Source organism: Pseudorasbora parva, chromosome 17 (genome assembly GCF_024679245.1).
Source record: "Pseudorasbora parva isolate DD20220531a chromosome 17, ASM2467924v1, whole genome shotgun sequence".
Taxonomy (NCBI): domain Eukaryota; kingdom Metazoa; phylum Chordata; class Actinopteri; order Cypriniformes; family Gobionidae; genus Pseudorasbora; species Pseudorasbora parva.
The window spans coordinates 16,403,297-16,422,005 of NC_090188.1; the positions used below are offsets into that span (position 1 = coordinate 16,403,297).

Genomic DNA, 18,709 nt, shown 5'->3' on the forward strand with positions numbered 1-18,709 from the left:
TAATCTGGCATTATAGCTAATAAAAAAAAAATGTTTTCAAACAGTCAAACAAAAACCTTGATATACAGCTATCAGGTTGCTAGATGAAATATAATAAAAACAAAAATAAATAAATACCTAAATATAAGTGTTAAAATAAATACAACAGCCTTTGCCAAATATAACTATATACATATCTTTAAAGCACACATTTAAATGTCATTGTTGTTTGAAAAATTTCAAAACCTTTACAAATCCGCCAAGAGCATCTAAATAAAATACAATATAAATAAATGTCTGATTTTACAATCGTTTCCGCACTTGTTCTGTGAACACACTTGTACAAACAAAACAAAAAATTTACCAAAAAAAATCTCTTTAAATAAACAAAGCGAAATCAGCATTTCTTGGTCTTGAACAGCAACAAAAGAAATATATATATATATATATATATAAAAAATAACGCTCACCAATTTTACCTGAACGCACACATTCCAGCATGCCAATCAAAAATGCTTCATGTCACATGAAATTACCGTTTTCCTTTAAAACACCTGGTCTTGCGCCACTACATCGCTTCTCTCTCCAGAGCCTGCATTGCTCCAGCAACCTCTTCGTCTACAGCTTTGTCACGTGCATCACTAGTTCCCAATGCAAGCCCAGCCACTTTATCTATTGTAACTACGACCTCACGTTGTATCTTGACCTGCCATGCCTCCCCAGATAACAGGTGCTCCTCAACATTTTGCCCTTCAATTAGCAAATGTAGCATGTTCTCCTTTTGCAGATAGCGACGTATCACAGAGTTTGACACTGTCAAATCCATTTCATCTCCTTCATTTAACAACAGCACCACTCTTCCCTTGGCCGTACACTGATAGTTCGAAGACTTCTGAAGAAATCGACACCGTTCGCACCGATGGAACTGCATGGTGGAATTAAACTCCACCTGCCACGTCTGGCACTTAGTGCACCTCTTCGAAACTGATATTTCAGCCCGGCTAATGGTCCCAGTTAAGATGCTGACGTCCTCTTCTGCCACCTTAAACTCTTCAAAAGAACTCGCTCCAGCCACTTCTTTCACTTCGACAATCTCAGTGCTGCACGTTGTGGTCAGAAACAAATCCCCCAAGTACTCACGGGTACACAAATTGCGGATCTGATACGAATGGTCGACCAGCACCATTCCAATCTGTCCTGCCCACAACTGCAGCTTGATTCTTCCAGAGGCATCCTCAACATGGCAGGTTTGGGTCTCTACATTGGCACCCCTTATTTCCACCATCTCCGTTGCCAGATCTATGTGTCGGACCTTCACTTCTATGAGTCCAACCTGAGGGAAAAATACAAAAACAATTACATCCCAAAACGTAGCGTCACATAAAAGCAACAAAACACCACTCAACACACTATTTCTAAACTCATATCTACGCATAACATTACACTTTCTACACACTATCTAGCCTTTGTCTTTTACACCATTATAGCTATAACAACTACAAACATGTTGTTATAATATTTACACAACATGATAAAGCTAAGCAACATAAGGTCTTCTAAGGTCTTTCACACTTCCTAGTACTAGTGTCATATAATGACGTGTTATATACTCTTTTCACTGTCAAAAAAAAAAAGGCCATCATCTTCAATGCTTTCAAAACGTCTATTCTTTAAACAAATTTTCTTTCTCTACTTATAAAACATATTTTTAATATTATTATGCTTTATTGAACACACATGATTTCCTTTATTTATCAACACAAAGTACTCCTGTCTTGGTTACTGTTAACTTTTATATTCTTAAAACACTTTCGTTTTCACTATGTCATCTTCATCAGCATACTTTCTCTCCTTCACCATGTCAATGTAAATACACACACACACACCAGGGATGGAAATGTACTTTTTTGTCCACCGGCCACTGTGGCTGGTTGACGTCAAAATCTACCAGCCACTCAATGTTTTTACCAGCCACTTTCTTGTTTTTAACTGACAATGTGTAACTTCATGTGAAAAGGAATTCTACAAGCTGTACAATACTTAAGCAATTTTGTTTAATCTCAAGTCTCAATAAAATACTGACATTTTCTCACTCTTACACACACACACACACCAACCATGAACTGATATACATTTAATTAAATGAGTAGGGCTCTGAGAGCTCTTTTTTTTTTTTTTACCTGGATGTGGCATTTCTATGATTCATAGTCTTTTATAGCTTCCAGTTTTAGGTTTTCAGTCCAAACAATGAAACTATTAGTTTTGGCATCTTCTGAAGCGTGTTGGTGACATAACGAGCAGAACATTGTCATTAGGGATGCACCGAAATCAAAATTCTTGGCCGAAACCGAAAAACAGGAAACCAAGGCCGAAAACCAAAACACAGCAAAAAAATATGCCAATTATTAGTACCATTGCATTCATGGCTATGTCTTTGTAACTTTACTAAAAAGCAAGGTATTACAATTGCATACATTAATATTAACGTTTCAAATAATAAATCAATTACAAATTATGCCATTTTTTTTTCTTAGCACATTGCAAAATTCACAAACTAAAATGTTTAACCTGACCACACATGTGTACATTAAATAATAATGTACAGGCCTACTGGCCAGCAGAAAGGTACAGAAATTGAATAAAGTAATCAAATGTAAAATAACTGCATATTTAACTGTTTAAATTAAAGATGAATCCTTACTAAACTTACAAAAGCTATTCAATCAAGAGCAGTGAGTGGTGTCCTTATCTTTTGTGTGACATTAAAACAGAGCTGTATAGGCTACTGTGCCTTTAAGACCTAATGCAAGACAAATCAAAATCACCCTCATATGGCTGGTGGCGAATGCTCATTTCCATCCCCGACACATATACATGCATACATACATATAATATATTATAAACACCATGTACAATACTTCTACAGACGTCAAACCTTACCAATACACGCTACATTTTACCAGTGCACGACCCCCACCCCCTCTACACCACCTCTTGCTTAAACGCAACATCTATGCACCTTTTAACATTTTAGTCGTCACTTTCACGGTTACCTGCTGTCGTCCTGCCATCGCTTTAAGCTCGGCCACTGTTCTTTTGGAATTCTGTGGAGCTTCTTTGAATGCGAAACCAATGTTTTTCACCACAACCATTTCTGTCGATTTTCCGCACTGGACGTCAAACTCGCCTCCGCCCGCACCTAACACAAACTTGACATTTAATGCCTGCAGAATCACAACAACACTACCAACTTCTTTAAGCAAAAAAAAAAAAAAAAAAAAAAAAAACGAAAATACTCACTGACGCGTCTTCGGATATTTTTCAGCTTCACCGCGCTCCTATTTTTTTCGGCCTGGCAGAAACTTGACCGCTTCTCGACGGCGAAAACCACCACATGGCGATATTCCTCGCGGCTCACTTGAATAACCGCGTTAAAATAATGTCCTCCAGTGCGCACTCCTACTTTTACTGTACTTACTGCATGAATATAACCACTAACGCAGTCTTCCTCCTGAACATCAGTTTTGGATCTTTTCGCGGGACCTGCCATGATGTCTTCTTCCTTCGTCTTCTTCGCGTAAACACGTTACCCATAAACACTTTCGCCACACAACTACCGGACAATAAAACGCGCACACGTCGTCCCGTCCGAGTCATATTACCCCGAGAAAAAGTACTTCGACTAATACCTATTGACACGATATATGTTTTACCGTTTTACACAATTTTCCCTATATTTTTTTGTATTACGTCACCACCCACTGCATAGCGTAGCCCGCAATACCGTCACTTTTCCCCCCAAAACGAGATATTTTCCCACTTATACTTTAATTCTGCAAATGCATACAAACTTTAACGTCGTTTCACCATTTTATGAAATACCTGACATGCTAAAAAGAAATTAACGAAAGCACCGACACTGAATATTCTGTAACTGCAGTTCACACGGTACTACACGATTCTTCAACGAATCGCTCTTTTGAGCCGAATCCCAAGAATCAAGCCTATTCGCCAAAGCACCGCGAGCGACATTTACTTTCAGAAGATTTCACAATCAAAACGAACATCCAAGACTATTCACACCAGGCTGAAAAATGATCACATAAGCAAGTTCTGTGACCTGTTAGGTTTTGCTATGAGTTCTTTTTACACGTGCAGGCTATTTTGATATCTTACGCGAAATCACGTACATACCTAAACTACTACAACATGTATTTCTAAATGTTCATCAAACTATAAAATATAGGCTGTACTTTAGTTACTTACACAACCTGTAGCTAACACAACATTAGACAGCCATACGCAACATAAACATCTGCAAATGAAAGCGTCATCAAAATCACCACGGACTTCAGTAAATTACCAAACGTTCAAGAATCTAACATATGTTCCTTTTTATAGCTACAAATTGCTTAATACATTATTTAAAAAAAAACAACAGTATTAAGTAATCACTTTCAAAGTCATTAAAAACAACCGTCTCGGCTTCCTTTAGAAAACTTTATTTGACATAACACATCATACAACAACAAAAAAACACTGTACTCAGCACAACAACAACAACAAAATATATATATATATATAATAATCTGACATTATAGCTAATAAAAAAAAAATGTTTTCAAACAGTCAAACAAAAACCTTGACATACAGCTATCAGGTTGCTAGATGAAATATAATAAAAACAAAAATAAATAAATACCTAAATATAAGTGTTAAAATAAATACAACAGCCTTTGCCAAATATAACTATATACATATCTTTAAAGCACACATCTAAATGTCATTGTTGTTTGAAAAATTTCAAAACCTTTACAAATCCGCCAAGAGCATCTAAATAAAATACAATATAAATAAATGTCTGATTTTACAATCGTTTCCGCACTTGTTCTGTGAACACACTTGTACAAACAAAACAAAAAATTTACCAAAAAAAATCTCTTTAAATAAACAAAGCGAAATCAGCATTTCTTGGTCTTGAACAGCAACAACAACAAAAGAAATATATATATATATATATATAAAAAATAACGCTCACCAATTTTACCTGAACGCACACATTCCAGCATGCCAATCAAAAATGCTTCATGTCACATGAAATTACCGTTTTCCTTTAAAACACCTGGTCTTGCGCCACTACATCGCTTCTCTCTCCAGAGCCTGCATTGCTCCAGCAACCTCTTCGTCTACAGCTTTGTCACGTGCATCACTTGTTCCCAATGCAAGCCCAACCAGTATTTTCCATCTCTGTAATCAGGTGGGGTTAAAACAGCCAAATAATATGCATATATTATGATAGATCTTCTCATACTGAACAACTTTACCTCTATAACCAATACTGTCAATCAAATCTTTATTTAAATATTCACAATTATGTTAAAAACCTCGCAAACTAGTCCTTACTAGTCCTGATCAATAGTTATCAAAAACATGATGACCTTTAAACTTTGGGGAGCTATAACAGGGTCATTTAGAGATGTGGCAAAACTTGCTTAAAAGCATATTAATCCTGAACAAAAACTCAAAACTTCACAAAAATAAGTGGGCAAATGCAACATGTGACTCTAAATAAGCATGGAACCTTTTCATGGAGATCGGGCATTAAATGCCTCTATAACAGTGAAAAAGGTGACAAAGTGCAAATGCGTATATGGCATATTACCTAAAATTGCCACCAGAGGGCAGCAGAGGACCAGTCATTGGTTCATTCTGTCTACTAAGCATAAACTTAAAAATAACATTATAATAGCATTGCAAATGATATTTTGTCAGTGTTACCAATTCATTTGTTCATTTGATTTATGTTTCACAAATAATTATTATATTACAATTAAAATAATGCCTGAAAATGTTTTAAAATAGGAAAACCTGGACTAAGCTATTTGTTACCAATCATTTATTTCAAATATCTATATCTTCAACAATATGTGCATGTAAGTAAAGCATGCTTGATGGCATTAACTTGAAAAATGTGCTCATTAAATGAAAAACAGACATTAAAAATGAAAATGAGCCAATGAGTGCTGCTCTACTGCCACCTGTTGGCTCATATAGTCATTTTGTCATACCATTTACCTATCATGTTCTATAATTCCTATTTAGACATTATAAAGTCACTATTACAACATTAACTATCACATTTTGTCAAAATCATTTGTTTCAAATATATTTGCAACTAAATTGAAGTTTAAATAAGTTAACATGGAAAATGTGCCTATTACATATCCCTTACAATTACAAAAGACCACTCGTTGGTTCATTCTACTAACAAAGCACATAAATAAACGTTTTAAAATAATTAAAATAATATTGCAAATAAAATTTTCTCAATGTTTACCAGTTTAATGTGTGTGTTTTTTTAACAATAATATTACATTACAAATAAAATAACACCTGAAATTAAAGTGTAAAACAAAGACTAAGCAATTTGTTATCTATCTTTTATTTCACATATCTATATAAGCATTATTTCATTTATTCATATGTAAAACAGAAGTGTGTGTGTGTGTGTGTCTGTGTGTGTGTGTGTGTGTGTGTGTGTATGTGTGTGTTTATCTGTCTGTCATGCTAGCAAACAGCACTTCCAACATGCTACACATGCTAGCAGTGATTAGCTAAGTGTTAAATCAGGCAAAGAACATAGAAAGAACTCTATAAACATTATAGTAACCATCTGTGACAGCTAACAACTGCCTAGCAACACCATAACAACCATCAAGAACAACCTACCAATCACCTAGCAACATATTGATCCTGTTAGCAAAGTAAAATAGTAATTTTCTCATACTATTGATTAATATTTTTCTATAATTCATATTTAGACTTTATAAAGTCACTATTATAATATTTCAAATCACATTTTGTCATTTTATCACTTGATTTCACCTGATATCTCTCAAATTCATTTAGTGCTTAAAAACCTTCCATGCAAAAGGCGTCAAATGCTTAAAGACCTTAAATGGCTTGAACCCCGCTAAATGCTGCTCGCAGCTTTAATTAGGGGTTCAAGCATGAAATGCTGAAACCCTATTGTAATTGTACTGATTTTTATTATTATTATTATTCTGCCGTAAAACTCATCGTGCAGACCAAACCGTAAATGCTAGAGACTTCAAACTTTGTCAATAGGTAGTCCAAAAATCGAGGAGAGGTTATCAAATTATGAGCCAGATTGGCCAATAGGTGGCGCTACAGCAACCAAAAACGCGAAATGGCTCATAACTCCTAAACCGTTGCTTCTAAGGGTCAAGTGTCTTATATCATTGGAAAGCTGAGACCATGACGAACAAAACGTATATCTCCGATTTCATTTCCGGTATGCAAATTTTTCCGCCATTTTGAATTTTGTCAAAAACCTACTTTTGCGAACTAGTCCCTGGTTTTTTAACATATCGGAACCAAACCAGTGCCAAAATGTTCTCTCTAGTCTGAATATCAATAATTATCAAAAAAAAGTAGAAATTTTGACTCATGAACGAAAAGGGGCGTGGAAATGTACATTTAAGGCGGAGCCTATTTTACTAAAGAGGCTATAACTCCAGCAAGAAATGAGATATCTTCACCAAACTTGGTACACATGTGTATGGGCTCAGTCTTTGGTCACGATAAAAAAATCGCGACGATTGGCCACTTGGTGGCGCTATAACATGGAAAAAACACAAAAAGGGCTATAACCACGCGACCGCTAGTCCGATTGACTTGAAAATTGGTAAGCAGTGTCTTGGCCCAAGGTACCATGTCTGTCTATGAGAACATTGGCGTATCTCAAAAAACATGGCCGTCATCGGCCAATGAAATTTGAGCACCTATTAGACAGGGTTAACGGAGGTCGATCAGAACGAAACTCAGTAGGCATGTTTGACTCATGGTCCTAGAGGTCTGTAAGAATTTTGAAAGAAATCGGCCACTAGTTGGCGCTAACGAGTTTTATGGCTCTGCAATCACGTGGTGTTGCACACATCGGCAAAATATGCATATCATATGATAGATCTCCTCATGTTGAACAACTTTGCCTCTAGAACCATTTCTGTCAATCAAATCGTTAAATAAATATTTGCAATAATGTTAAAAACCTACTTTTGCGAACTAGTCCCTGGTTTTTTGCCTAATCAGAACCAAACTAGTCTAGGACAATTCTCTGGACTCACTAGATCAATAATTATCAAAAAAAAGTTGATTTCTTGCATTTGGATGGCTATAACAGGGCCATTTAGAAAAGAGGTGTGGCAAAATACACTCAAAAGCCTATAAATCCTAAGCGGAAACTCAAAACTTCACGAAAATTGTTGGGTATATGTGGCATAACATGTTGAAGACACATGCAAAGTTTTATGGAGATCAGAGTATAGGGGACGCTATAAGTGTTAAAAAGCTTGGAAAACCATGTATTCCTATGGTGAATTGCCTGTAAATGGTATTTTCCATCTCTGTAATCAGGTGGGGTTAAAACAGCCACATAATATGCATATATTATGATAGATCTTCTCATACTGAACAACTTTGCCTCTATAACCAATACTGTCAATCAAATCTTTATTTAAATATTCACAATTATGTTAAAAACCTCGTTTTGCAAACTAGTCCTTGGTTTTTTTGCCTGATCGGAACCAAACCACAGCAGTATGATTCTCTGGACTCTCCTGATCAATAGTTATCAAAAACATGTTGAACTTTACACTTTGGGGAGCTATAACAGGATCATTTGGAGAATAGGTGTGGTAAAACATGCTCAAAAGCCTATTAATCCTGAACAAAAACTCAAAACTTCACAAAAATAGGTGGTGTGTGTGTGTGTGTGTGTGTGTGTGTGTGTGTGTGTGTGTGTGTGTGTGTGTGTGTGTGTCTCTGTCTGTCTGTCTGTCTGTCTGTCATGCTAGCAAACAGCACTTCCAACATGCTACACATGCTAGCAGTGATTAGCTAAGTGTTAAATCAGGAAAAGAACATAGTAAGAACTCTATAAACATTATAGTAACCATCTGTGACAACTAACAACTGCCTAGCAACACCATAACAACCATCAAGAACAACCTAGCAACCACCTAGCAACATGTTTGTCATGTTAGCAAAGTAAAATAGTAATTTTGTCATACTATTGATTAATATTGTTCTATAATTCATATTTAGACTTTATAAAGTCACTACTATAATATTTAAAATCACATTTTGTCAGTTTTTCACTTCATTTCACCTGATATCTCTCAAATTCATTCAGTGCTTAAAAACCTTTCATGCAAAAGGCGTCAAATGCTTAAAGACCTTAAATGGCTTGAACCCCGCTAAATGCTGCTCGCAGCTTTAATTATTATTATTATTATTATTCTGCCGTAAAACTCATCGCGCAGACCAAACCGTAAATGCTAGAGACTTCAAACTTTGTCAATAGGTAGTCCAAAAATCGAGGAGAGGTTATCAAATTATGAGCCAGATTGGCCAATAGGTGGCGCTACAGCAACCAAAAACGCGAAATGGCTCATAACTCCTAAACCGTTCATCCTAAGGGTCAAGTGTCTTATATCATTGGAAAGCTGAGACATTGGCGAACAAAACGTATATCTCCGATTTCATTTCCGGTATGCAAATTTTTCCGCCATTTTGAATTTTGTCAAAATTCTACTTTTGCGAACTAGTCCCTGGTTTTTTGACATATCAGAACCAAACCAGTGCCAAAATGTTCTCTCTAGACTGAATATCAATAATTATCAAAAAAAAGTGGAAATTTTGACTCATGAACGAAAAGGGGCGTGGAAATGTACATTTAAGGCGGAGCCTATTTTACTTAAGAGGCTATAACTCCAGCAAGAAATGAGATATCTTCACCAAACTTGGTACACATGTTTATGGGCTCAGTTTTTGGTCACGATAAAAAAATCGCGACGATTGGCCACTTGGTGGCGCTATAACATGGAAAAAACACAAAAAGGGCTATAACCACGCGACCGTTAGTCCGATTGACTTGAAAATTGGTAAGCAGTGTCTTGGCCCAAGGTACCATGTATGTCTATGAGAACATTGGCGTATCTAAAAAAACATGGCCGCCATCGGCCAATGAAATTTGAGCACCTATTAGACAGGGTTAACGGAGGTCGACCAGAACGAAACTCAGTAGGCATGTTTGACTCATGGTCCTAGAGGTCTGTAAGAATTTTGAAAGAAATCAGCCACTAGTTGGCGCTAACGAGTTTTATGGCTCTGCAATCACGTGGTGTTGCACACATCGGCAAAATATGCATATCATATGATAGATCTCCTCATGTTGAACAACTTTGCCTCTAGAACCATTGCTGTCAATCAAATCGTTAAATAAATATTTGCAATTATGTTAAAAACCTACTTTTGCGAACTAGTCCCTGGTTTTTTGCCCAATCAGAACCAAACCAGTCTAGGACAATTCTCTGGACTCTCTAGATCAATAATTATCAAAAAAAGTTGATTTTTTGCATTTGGATGGCTATAACAGGGCCATTTAGAAAAGAGGCGTGGCAAAATACACTCAAAAGCCTATAAATCCTAAGAGGAAACTCAAAACTTCACGAAAATTGTTGGGTATATGTGGCATAACATGTTGAAGACACATGCAAAGTTTTATGGAGATCGGAGAATAGGGGGCGCTATAAGTGTTAAAAAGCTTTGAAAACCATGTATTCCCTATGGTGAATTGCCTGTTAATTGTATTTTCCATCTCTGTAATCAGGTGGGGTTAAAACAGCCACATAATATGCATATATTATGATAGATCTTCTCATACTGAACAACTTTGCCTCTATAACCAATACTGTCAATCAAATCTTTATTCAAATATTCACAATTATGTTAAAAACCTCGTTTTGCAAACTAGTCTGCCTGATTGGAACCAAACCACAGCAGTATGATTCTCTGCACTCTCCTGATCAATTAATATTTAGACTTTATAAAGTCACTATTATAATATTTAAAATCACATTTTGTCAGTTTATCACTTCATTTCACCTGATATCTCTCAAATTCATTCAGTGCTTAAAAGCCGTTCATGCAAAAGGTGTCAAATGCTTAGAGTATCACTTAATTTTTTCATTGCGCTCATTAATATTGTAACTACATGTTTTTATTTCAAATAATATTGAAAGTTTATAAAATCAATAAATAACATTACAAATCTTTATCTCATTTATTGTTCATTTGAGGAATGTTTTTCAATAATATTACATGATTACAATGAAAACTGAAGATAATTGTTTAAACAGAAACCTGTAATAAGCATTTTTTTACCTATCATTTATTTAATCTATCTATATCTACAACAAAATGTGTGTAAGCACATGTATTTGATGTAATATGGAAAATGTGCCATAAAGTATATAGAATGAAAAGAAGAAAAAATTTAAAAAGTCAAAGAAACCAAAATTTATTTAACATTTTAAAGACAGAATAACAAAATGCATAATATAAGAATATGAAATAATAAGAAATAAATAATTCATTCAATTTAATTATTTTGCATATTAAAGTATGTGTTTGTGTTAAAAATGTTTTTAATCACATATTAAATGAAAATCCATAATTGTGAAGTAGTAAAAATTGAAATGAGAGCATCTAGAAATAAAATGTAAAATAGTACATATCAATATTTAAAAAATGTCAAATAATAACCAAAAAAAGCAAAAATTAAAGAATAATATATTTTAAACACATTTAAGAAAATATTTGAAAAATATTCAAAAGTTCAGTAGTATATTCAATCATTCATTCATTCAATTTAAATTGTTTGCACATATGAAAGTGGCAAAGAGTTTGTGTCAGTATATGTTCAAAACTATATTGCATCAACAATAACAATATCAAATATCAACAATAACAAAATAAACCATTCATTCATTCCATTTCAATTCATTGAAGAAAAATCACATTTTAAAAGCAAAATTAACACATTCAATTAAAAAGCATATTTGTTAAATAGTACAAAATACACAAATTAATTAAAAACAACCCTCAAATAAAATAAAAATAAACCATTATTTAATTCCTTTTAAGTGCATTGAAGAGAAATTACATTTTAAAAGCAAAAATAACATATTCAATGAAGTATATCTAAAAGCGATAAATATTAAAAGAAAAGTCCACATTCTTCAAGAGAATCTTTAATACTTATGTCTAAGAAGTTATTTAAGGTGTTCAGGCAAATACACATGAAACAGCAGAGCTGAAAGTAAGGTAGTGTGGTAGGGTATGCCTACATTAAAACAAAAAATAAATAAATAAATAAATAAATAAATAAATAAATAAATAAATAAATAAATAAATAAATAAATAAATAAATAACAATAAAAAACTCTAACAACAAACAAGAATTTGGGCAAGTGGTGACAGACAAAGTTAAACTAGAGATCATGAGTAAGTAAACCAAATAATATTGTGACATAACCGTAAAAGTCACAGTACCAAAAAAGTTGCGCTCATGCTGGATAGAAGTAACAGGTTCGCAATGAGGAGTCAATGACCAATGAGACCCAGGATCTGACAAAATAAAACATCACAGTAGAGATGATGGAGGAAGAAGTCAGGCAGGATGCAATGGAGGGAGGAGGCAAAGAGTGACTAAGAGAAGATGATGGAACACGACAGAACTGATGGACGTAGGAGGTAGGGTGAACCAGCAGCCAGACTGACATAGGTGTAGTTGTGAACAGTGTAGAGCCAGGCTGAGATGATGACAAAGGAGACTTGATCAGCTGCAGCAAAATACATTTGGAGCTGGGCAGGAATAGCGGTGATGAAGATGAATTGGGAGTGGACTGAAGCAGTGGCAACGAAGACATCTAATGACTGGGCTGAACCAGCAGAGATGAAGATATGCTGTAACTTGGAGATTGGAAGTTGGAACCAGTGGAAAGTGAAGATCTTTTAATGTGGCATAATCCAGCTCATCCCATGACAATTATTCAGTGGCCGCTCAGCTCATAGACAATCCTCAATGATGACAGTGTGACCCTCAATGACAGATGACATTGGCCTCTGTCAAACACAAAAAGTCGGTCAGATACAACTGAGATAAACATTTCAGAATGGTCAGCATATCAGAATGTTCAATACATGTTAATGTAAAATTACTAGACTATGTTGATCTTTTGTTGAAAGACAAGAGCAGAAAGCTAAAGCTGCAATGAACTCAAAGTCACAAAAATGAACTGGGAATAATTTACCATGTACTCTGATGAATCTGAATTGCTGCTGAACTGAGCCTTACAGATGTAGGGTCCATATTTGATAAAGACAGCAGGAATCCATGACTTGCCTTGAATAAACAATCCACAATGGTGATGGTGTAAGGATCTGGACATTGTTCTCTGCTGCCAAACTGTTTACTTGATTTGCATAAAATACAATCTTCAGCTGGTTCTAGTTAAATATTGTCCTAATAATGAAAATAAAGTGTTCATCAAAGCAGCATAAGACATTTGATGTACATATAGACAATGAGGATGTAATTAATATATGTATGTGTATGCTTAAAGCAACCATTTATTTAATACAATATTCTTATAACACAAACATATAAATAGAGGCATATTATGTTAATATATGTTATAACCAATTTAAAAGATAAACACTGTCTTACCTGTTTATGAATATTTGAAGTATTGGAATATGAGGAGAATGAAGGAGTAAAGATAGTCTCATGATCATCATCATCATCATTCGCCTCTACTCCAATTTGGGACATAGGTTGTCAACAAAAGCTCTCCAACAGTTCTGGTCCTGAGCTACTTTCTCCAGTTGTCCCCATGACAGTCCCATTTCCTTGGAATTCAAGTCTTGTCACCAGGTGTTTGGGGGGCGGCCACTTTTTCTCTCGCCTTGAGGGTTCCAGGTCCACACTTATGTAATAATGCTGTTAGCAGGTTTTTTGAGAGTTTGGCCAATCCAGCCCCATCTTCTTTGGAGGATTTTTTCTCTACAGGCTGCTATCTGGTTCTCTCTCACAATTCCCTGTTACTAATGTTTACTGGCCATCTGATTTGGAGTATTTGCCTGAAGCAGCTGTCGCCTGGATTTTTCTTATGGTTGAGGCAGATAGTCAAAGATAGTCCAATATTTCTTAAAGATAATTTTTCTTTTTCCTTTCTTCTTTACATATCTTCCCATTCATTGTTTCGCTGTAAATAATTGGTTCAATTTTTTTACACCGCCTTTTAAAGTACGCTAAAGTAAATTTCATTAGTGCTAACTGTATGATGCAAGTCTCCATACAAATTTATTGTAAAAGGACATATATAAACATTTTGAACAATTACCCACAAAAGAAAGAAATAAACAGGATGAAGGAATGAATGAATGAATGAATGAATGAATGAATGAATAAATGAACGAATGAATGAATGAATTAATTAATCAATCAATCAATCAATAAATGTATCAATGAAAAAGGAAACTAATAGAATGTTTCAGGTGTTAAGGCCAATGAATAAATGTCTTTTTTTAATTATATATATATATTGTATTTTTAAATAATAAAACATTAACAGTTCATTATAAAATGTAACATGAATATGGAAATGTACTGTACATGGCCTTAACACCCACTAACAATCCCCATGACTAATGCTGCTTTCACGTGCTATCGGAATTGTCCTATTTCTGACTTCTTAAGTCATGATTATTATTTTGGCATGTTCATGCATTTTATTGGCAAGAAAAATAGGATTTTTGATGGAAAGCAAGGTGATTTTTGCCTATTTATTTTGTTAATCTTTTTGAGCAATATTTTGTAGTTGATTTTTATTATATATATATATATATATTGTTGTTGTTGTTTTTGTTTTGTTCATTGTTCATGTTAAATTTCCAACTAAGTAAATTGATTTACGCTAATTCCGATAGCACGTGAAAGCAGCATTCCCAGAGAGACTGTCCAGTATTAAACATCCATTTCTGTATCCCAACAAACCCCCTTCCCCCACCCCCCACCCCCCACCCCCCACCCCCCATCTGATTGGAAGATTCATTATAATAGCCACTTGAGCACAACACAGTCATGATAGCTGAAGTATGTGGGCATTATATTAATCTTTATTTTATCCAAGTCAATATCTTTAATATATACATGGTCAATTAATGTGCCATTTTCAGTTGTTGCATTTTCCACTATTTGTGTGAAGCCAAAATGCTGCATAACATCATGAATTGTTGATTTATTGAAAATGTTTTCATTGAAGTCTCCTAGAATTATTTTGCCACCTGATAAGCAGTGTATTTGATTAATTAAGGTAATCAAGTGCTCTCTAAATAATGCCATGGTATATGATGGTGGTCTGTATACGACTGCCACAGTTGTGTTGACGTCTTGTATATTGCACATTAGACATTCAATGTTAATACATGGTAAATTAACTAAAGCAGCTTTTACATTCTCTCTGTGATATATGCCAACACCACCATGATTTTCTTCTTTTAGTTTATCAAAAACATCTTCACTTGTGTCATATGCAACACTTCGTGATTTGCTATGGAAATTAAATCCAGAAAGACTGATATCGTTCTCAAAATAGTTTGGTTTTAGCCACGTCTCTGTTACACAAATCATATCTGCTTTACAATATCTATTGTCTTGCCGAATATCTGAAATATGTGGAATTAGCCCTTGGACATTGTGTAACATCATTTGAAAAATTACATTTTCTATGGTTTCACATGGATCAATGAACGGAGGCATTCTTTGTAGAGCTTCCTGAATGTTGTCTTTTGCATAAATAGCTTTTTCTTTGAAATCTTCTATTATGAGTCCATCAAGAGAGGTAACTCGACTTAATGCTACATATGCTTGTCCTGGAGCAAATATCTTTTTCAATGAAACAACAGCTTTGTTCACTGTCAGACCTTGCACTTTGTGAACTGTGGAAGCCCAGGCCAATCTCAAAGGAAACTGTCTTCTGACACCACCACTGCTTGTCACTTTCTCTTCTTCAGGCTCAATTGGTGTGCTATTCTCCAGTCCAGGTCTCAAACATGGATATCTACCTCTAGCTTCTTTACCAGCTCGTTCATTGTCAAATTCAATGTATATTTTTGATGGAAATATTTCATCATTTTCATAACAGAACTCTTTAAGTGTTCCAAAAATTCCATTCACTAAACCATCTGATATGTTGATATTTTTCAGTAGCATTACTCGAGCATCGATTGCTAATTCAAGGGATTTTTCCAAAGAACTGTTGTGAACTCTGAGATGAAACCCATCCTTTTTTTCCATTCGGCCAGTTTTAGCATTTCTTTCAAAATCTTGGGCATTAACAGTAACCGTGTCAGAGCATATTTTGTGCACCATTTTAAGGTTATGTTCATCAACCTCACTATTAGTTGCATAAATATGGATATCTGTACTCTCATCACCATCACCTGTTTCACATGTTTTTAGCATTGCAATATCTTCTTCAAGCATTGCTTCATCTTTCTTACGTAGCCTTAAACGATTTAATAATTCTGCAAACTGTTTGTCCTTCTGGCGCATAATCTCTGTAAGTTCAATAAAACTGAAGTTAGTTTCCCAAAGATTGACACTGTTCATGGGTTCAGTGTATAGTGGTTTTCCTTTTACAGGAGACAGCTGATAAAAATCTCCAACTGCTATCACACAAACTTTTCCAAATGCAGAGTAATCTCCTGTTTGTTTGATTTGTCTCAATCTTCCATGAATATATGCTAGAAGTTTATGGTCAACCATTGAAATTTCATCAATTATTAATATTTGTAGTTTTCCAAATCTGACTCTCAAGGAATTAATTTTTTCATCTCCAAGTGGCTGATATGGCAGAGAAGCATTTATTCCGATGCAGAGACTAGAATGTATAGTAGATCCATTAATCTGGTAGGCTGACACACCGGTAGGGGCAGTTAATAACACATGTGTCTCATCTGGGTTGTCTGTTAACTTCGAAAGAATTCGAGAGGCTTCATAATAGATGGCTTTAATCAGTACTGACTTTCCAACACCTCCTGGACCAGATATGAACACATGGAATGGATCTGGGTTTTCACCTTGTACTTTTGCTAAACACCATTGCCGCACTTTGTAAAATATTTCTGACTGCTTTTCATTCAAAGAACGCAGTAAACCCATGGCATCTTGCTTTGTCATCGCTGATGGATTGTTTTCTACCTTGAAAGTACCTACATTTGGTAATAGATCAGGAATGATATCATCACCTTCTTCTGTTACTACCTGTTCTTTCTTACTCTCCAGACATTCTAGACGTTCAAGTTCTGCTTCTGGACAGATTTGCGCCCAAGCATCTTCCATTGGTCCATGTTGTTCTAAATCTTCTTGAGCTCTTTGTATTGTGTCTGCTTCTTTTTCAAATTTTCCCATGTTAGTGTCCACTATCATTTTAACTGACTCAAGCTCATCATTTAAAATTGTTACAAATCCAGTCTCATAAAAATCCTTATGTGTATTAAAATGTTTTGGTTTCAATTGATCTCGCACATAATGAGGCAAAAATAATTCTAAAATACTTTGATGATAATTTTCTGAATTTTTAGTTGGCGAAAAACGAGCATATCGCACAATGGCAGAGTCTGTACGAGTTCTTTTTCTCACAAACCCCATATCATGTTCCAGTCTTACTCTGTCTGGACATTTTTCAGAAGCAGTCAAAACTCTGTAGTCTGATGCAAAGGTTGCTAAACACATTCCACTAAATTCTTCTGTATGTGGACGGGCTCTGTATCTGTCTGAGATGCTTTTCATCCATATGCCATCACCGTCATGTTCTCCACATTCAGCTTTTTTATGTATGGTGTTTAAGGGTAAACTCATTCTTATTTGATTAGTACCAGTTGGAATAAACACCACTTTTCTTGATCCTTCTTTTAGATTCATGTTAGTTAGTCGATACACACTCTCTTGAGCTGAGACCTCTCGATTATGTAAAAACACACTTCCTAGTTTTCTTAAAGCCTGTTTTGCATCCATATTACCTTGATTGTGTGCTTCTTTTTGAGCGTTAGCCAGCAGCAATCCCATTTCTCTTTCTGCTTTAGAAATATAGGAAATTATATAGACTATACAAGAGTAAGCATCAACAACAAATTGTATGTCCATGTTTGCATTCCAGCATCGTAAAAGATCTGGATTATATTGATTCACCCATACATCATTTGGCTTTCTTTTCAACACAACACTTGTTTTCTTCGTCATTTTATTATAAGCCATTTCAAATGTCTCTTGATTTATACCAATAGATGCAAACATAGCATCAACTGAGTCAAAGACAGCATCACTATTTAACAAACATTCTCTCACTCTTTTCATTATAGCTTCAGCTAACTCTTTTGATATTTCTTGGCAGTTGTTTGTCCTTTTGCATTTACTTTCATTTTTTTCATCATCTGTCTTTTTTTCATCTTTATCACTTTTGCTGCTTCTTGTAATGAATGTATTTTTGCTAGGTGGACGTGGAAAGTTAAATCTACACACAGTTCCTTTCTTTTTACATGTTTTTGAATGTCTTTTGCTGTGTTGTTGGACAGTGCTCACAATTTCATGCATTTCCTTTTGCTGTTCAGGTGGCATTTCACAAGTGACATATTGATCAACAAATGCTACAACTTCATCATCATCATCTTTGTCTACTTGAGGTGCATTGTCAACCCAAAAAAGACAATGTGTATGAGGAGATCCACGCTGCTGAAATTCAATTCGATAGAAATAATCTATTATTTTTCCGATTGGCTGTGCTGGTGACATGATCACATC

General features: G+C 35.0%; 2 protein-coding genes across 4 annotated transcripts in view; one reads left to right on the forward strand and one right to left on the reverse strand.

Moving 5' to 3' along the window:
* Positions 1 to 18,709, forward strand: part of ndst2a (N-deacetylase/N-sulfotransferase (heparan glucosaminyl) 2a) — a 247,157-nt gene that overhangs the window by 84,868 nt on the left and 143,580 nt on the right. The gene's annotated exons all lie outside the window — the stretch shown is intronic.
* Positions 548 to 5,733, reverse strand: LOC137045589 (uncharacterized). The gene is made up of 3 exons (XM_067422298.1): positions 5,084 to 5,733; positions 3,033 to 3,178; positions 548 to 1,312 (listed from the first exon to the last, which is right to left on the reverse strand). The coding sequence occupies exons 2-3, from the start codon at positions 3,129 to 3,131 to the stop codon at positions 548 to 550; spliced, it is 864 nt and encodes a 287-aa protein (XP_067278399.1). The 5' UTR covers positions 3,132 to 3,178; positions 5,084 to 5,733.

Bases quoted from the DNA above. Each gene is read 5' to 3' on its own strand.
- LOC137045589 (XM_067422298.1), bottom strand. From the start codon at position 3,131: ATGGTTGTGGTGAAAAACATTGGTTTCGCATTCAAAGAAGCTCCACAG. The intron at 1,313-3,032 runs GTAACCGTGAAA...TTTTTCCCTCAG, and splicing joins CGATGGCAGGACGACAGCAG to GTTGGACTCATAGAAGTGAA.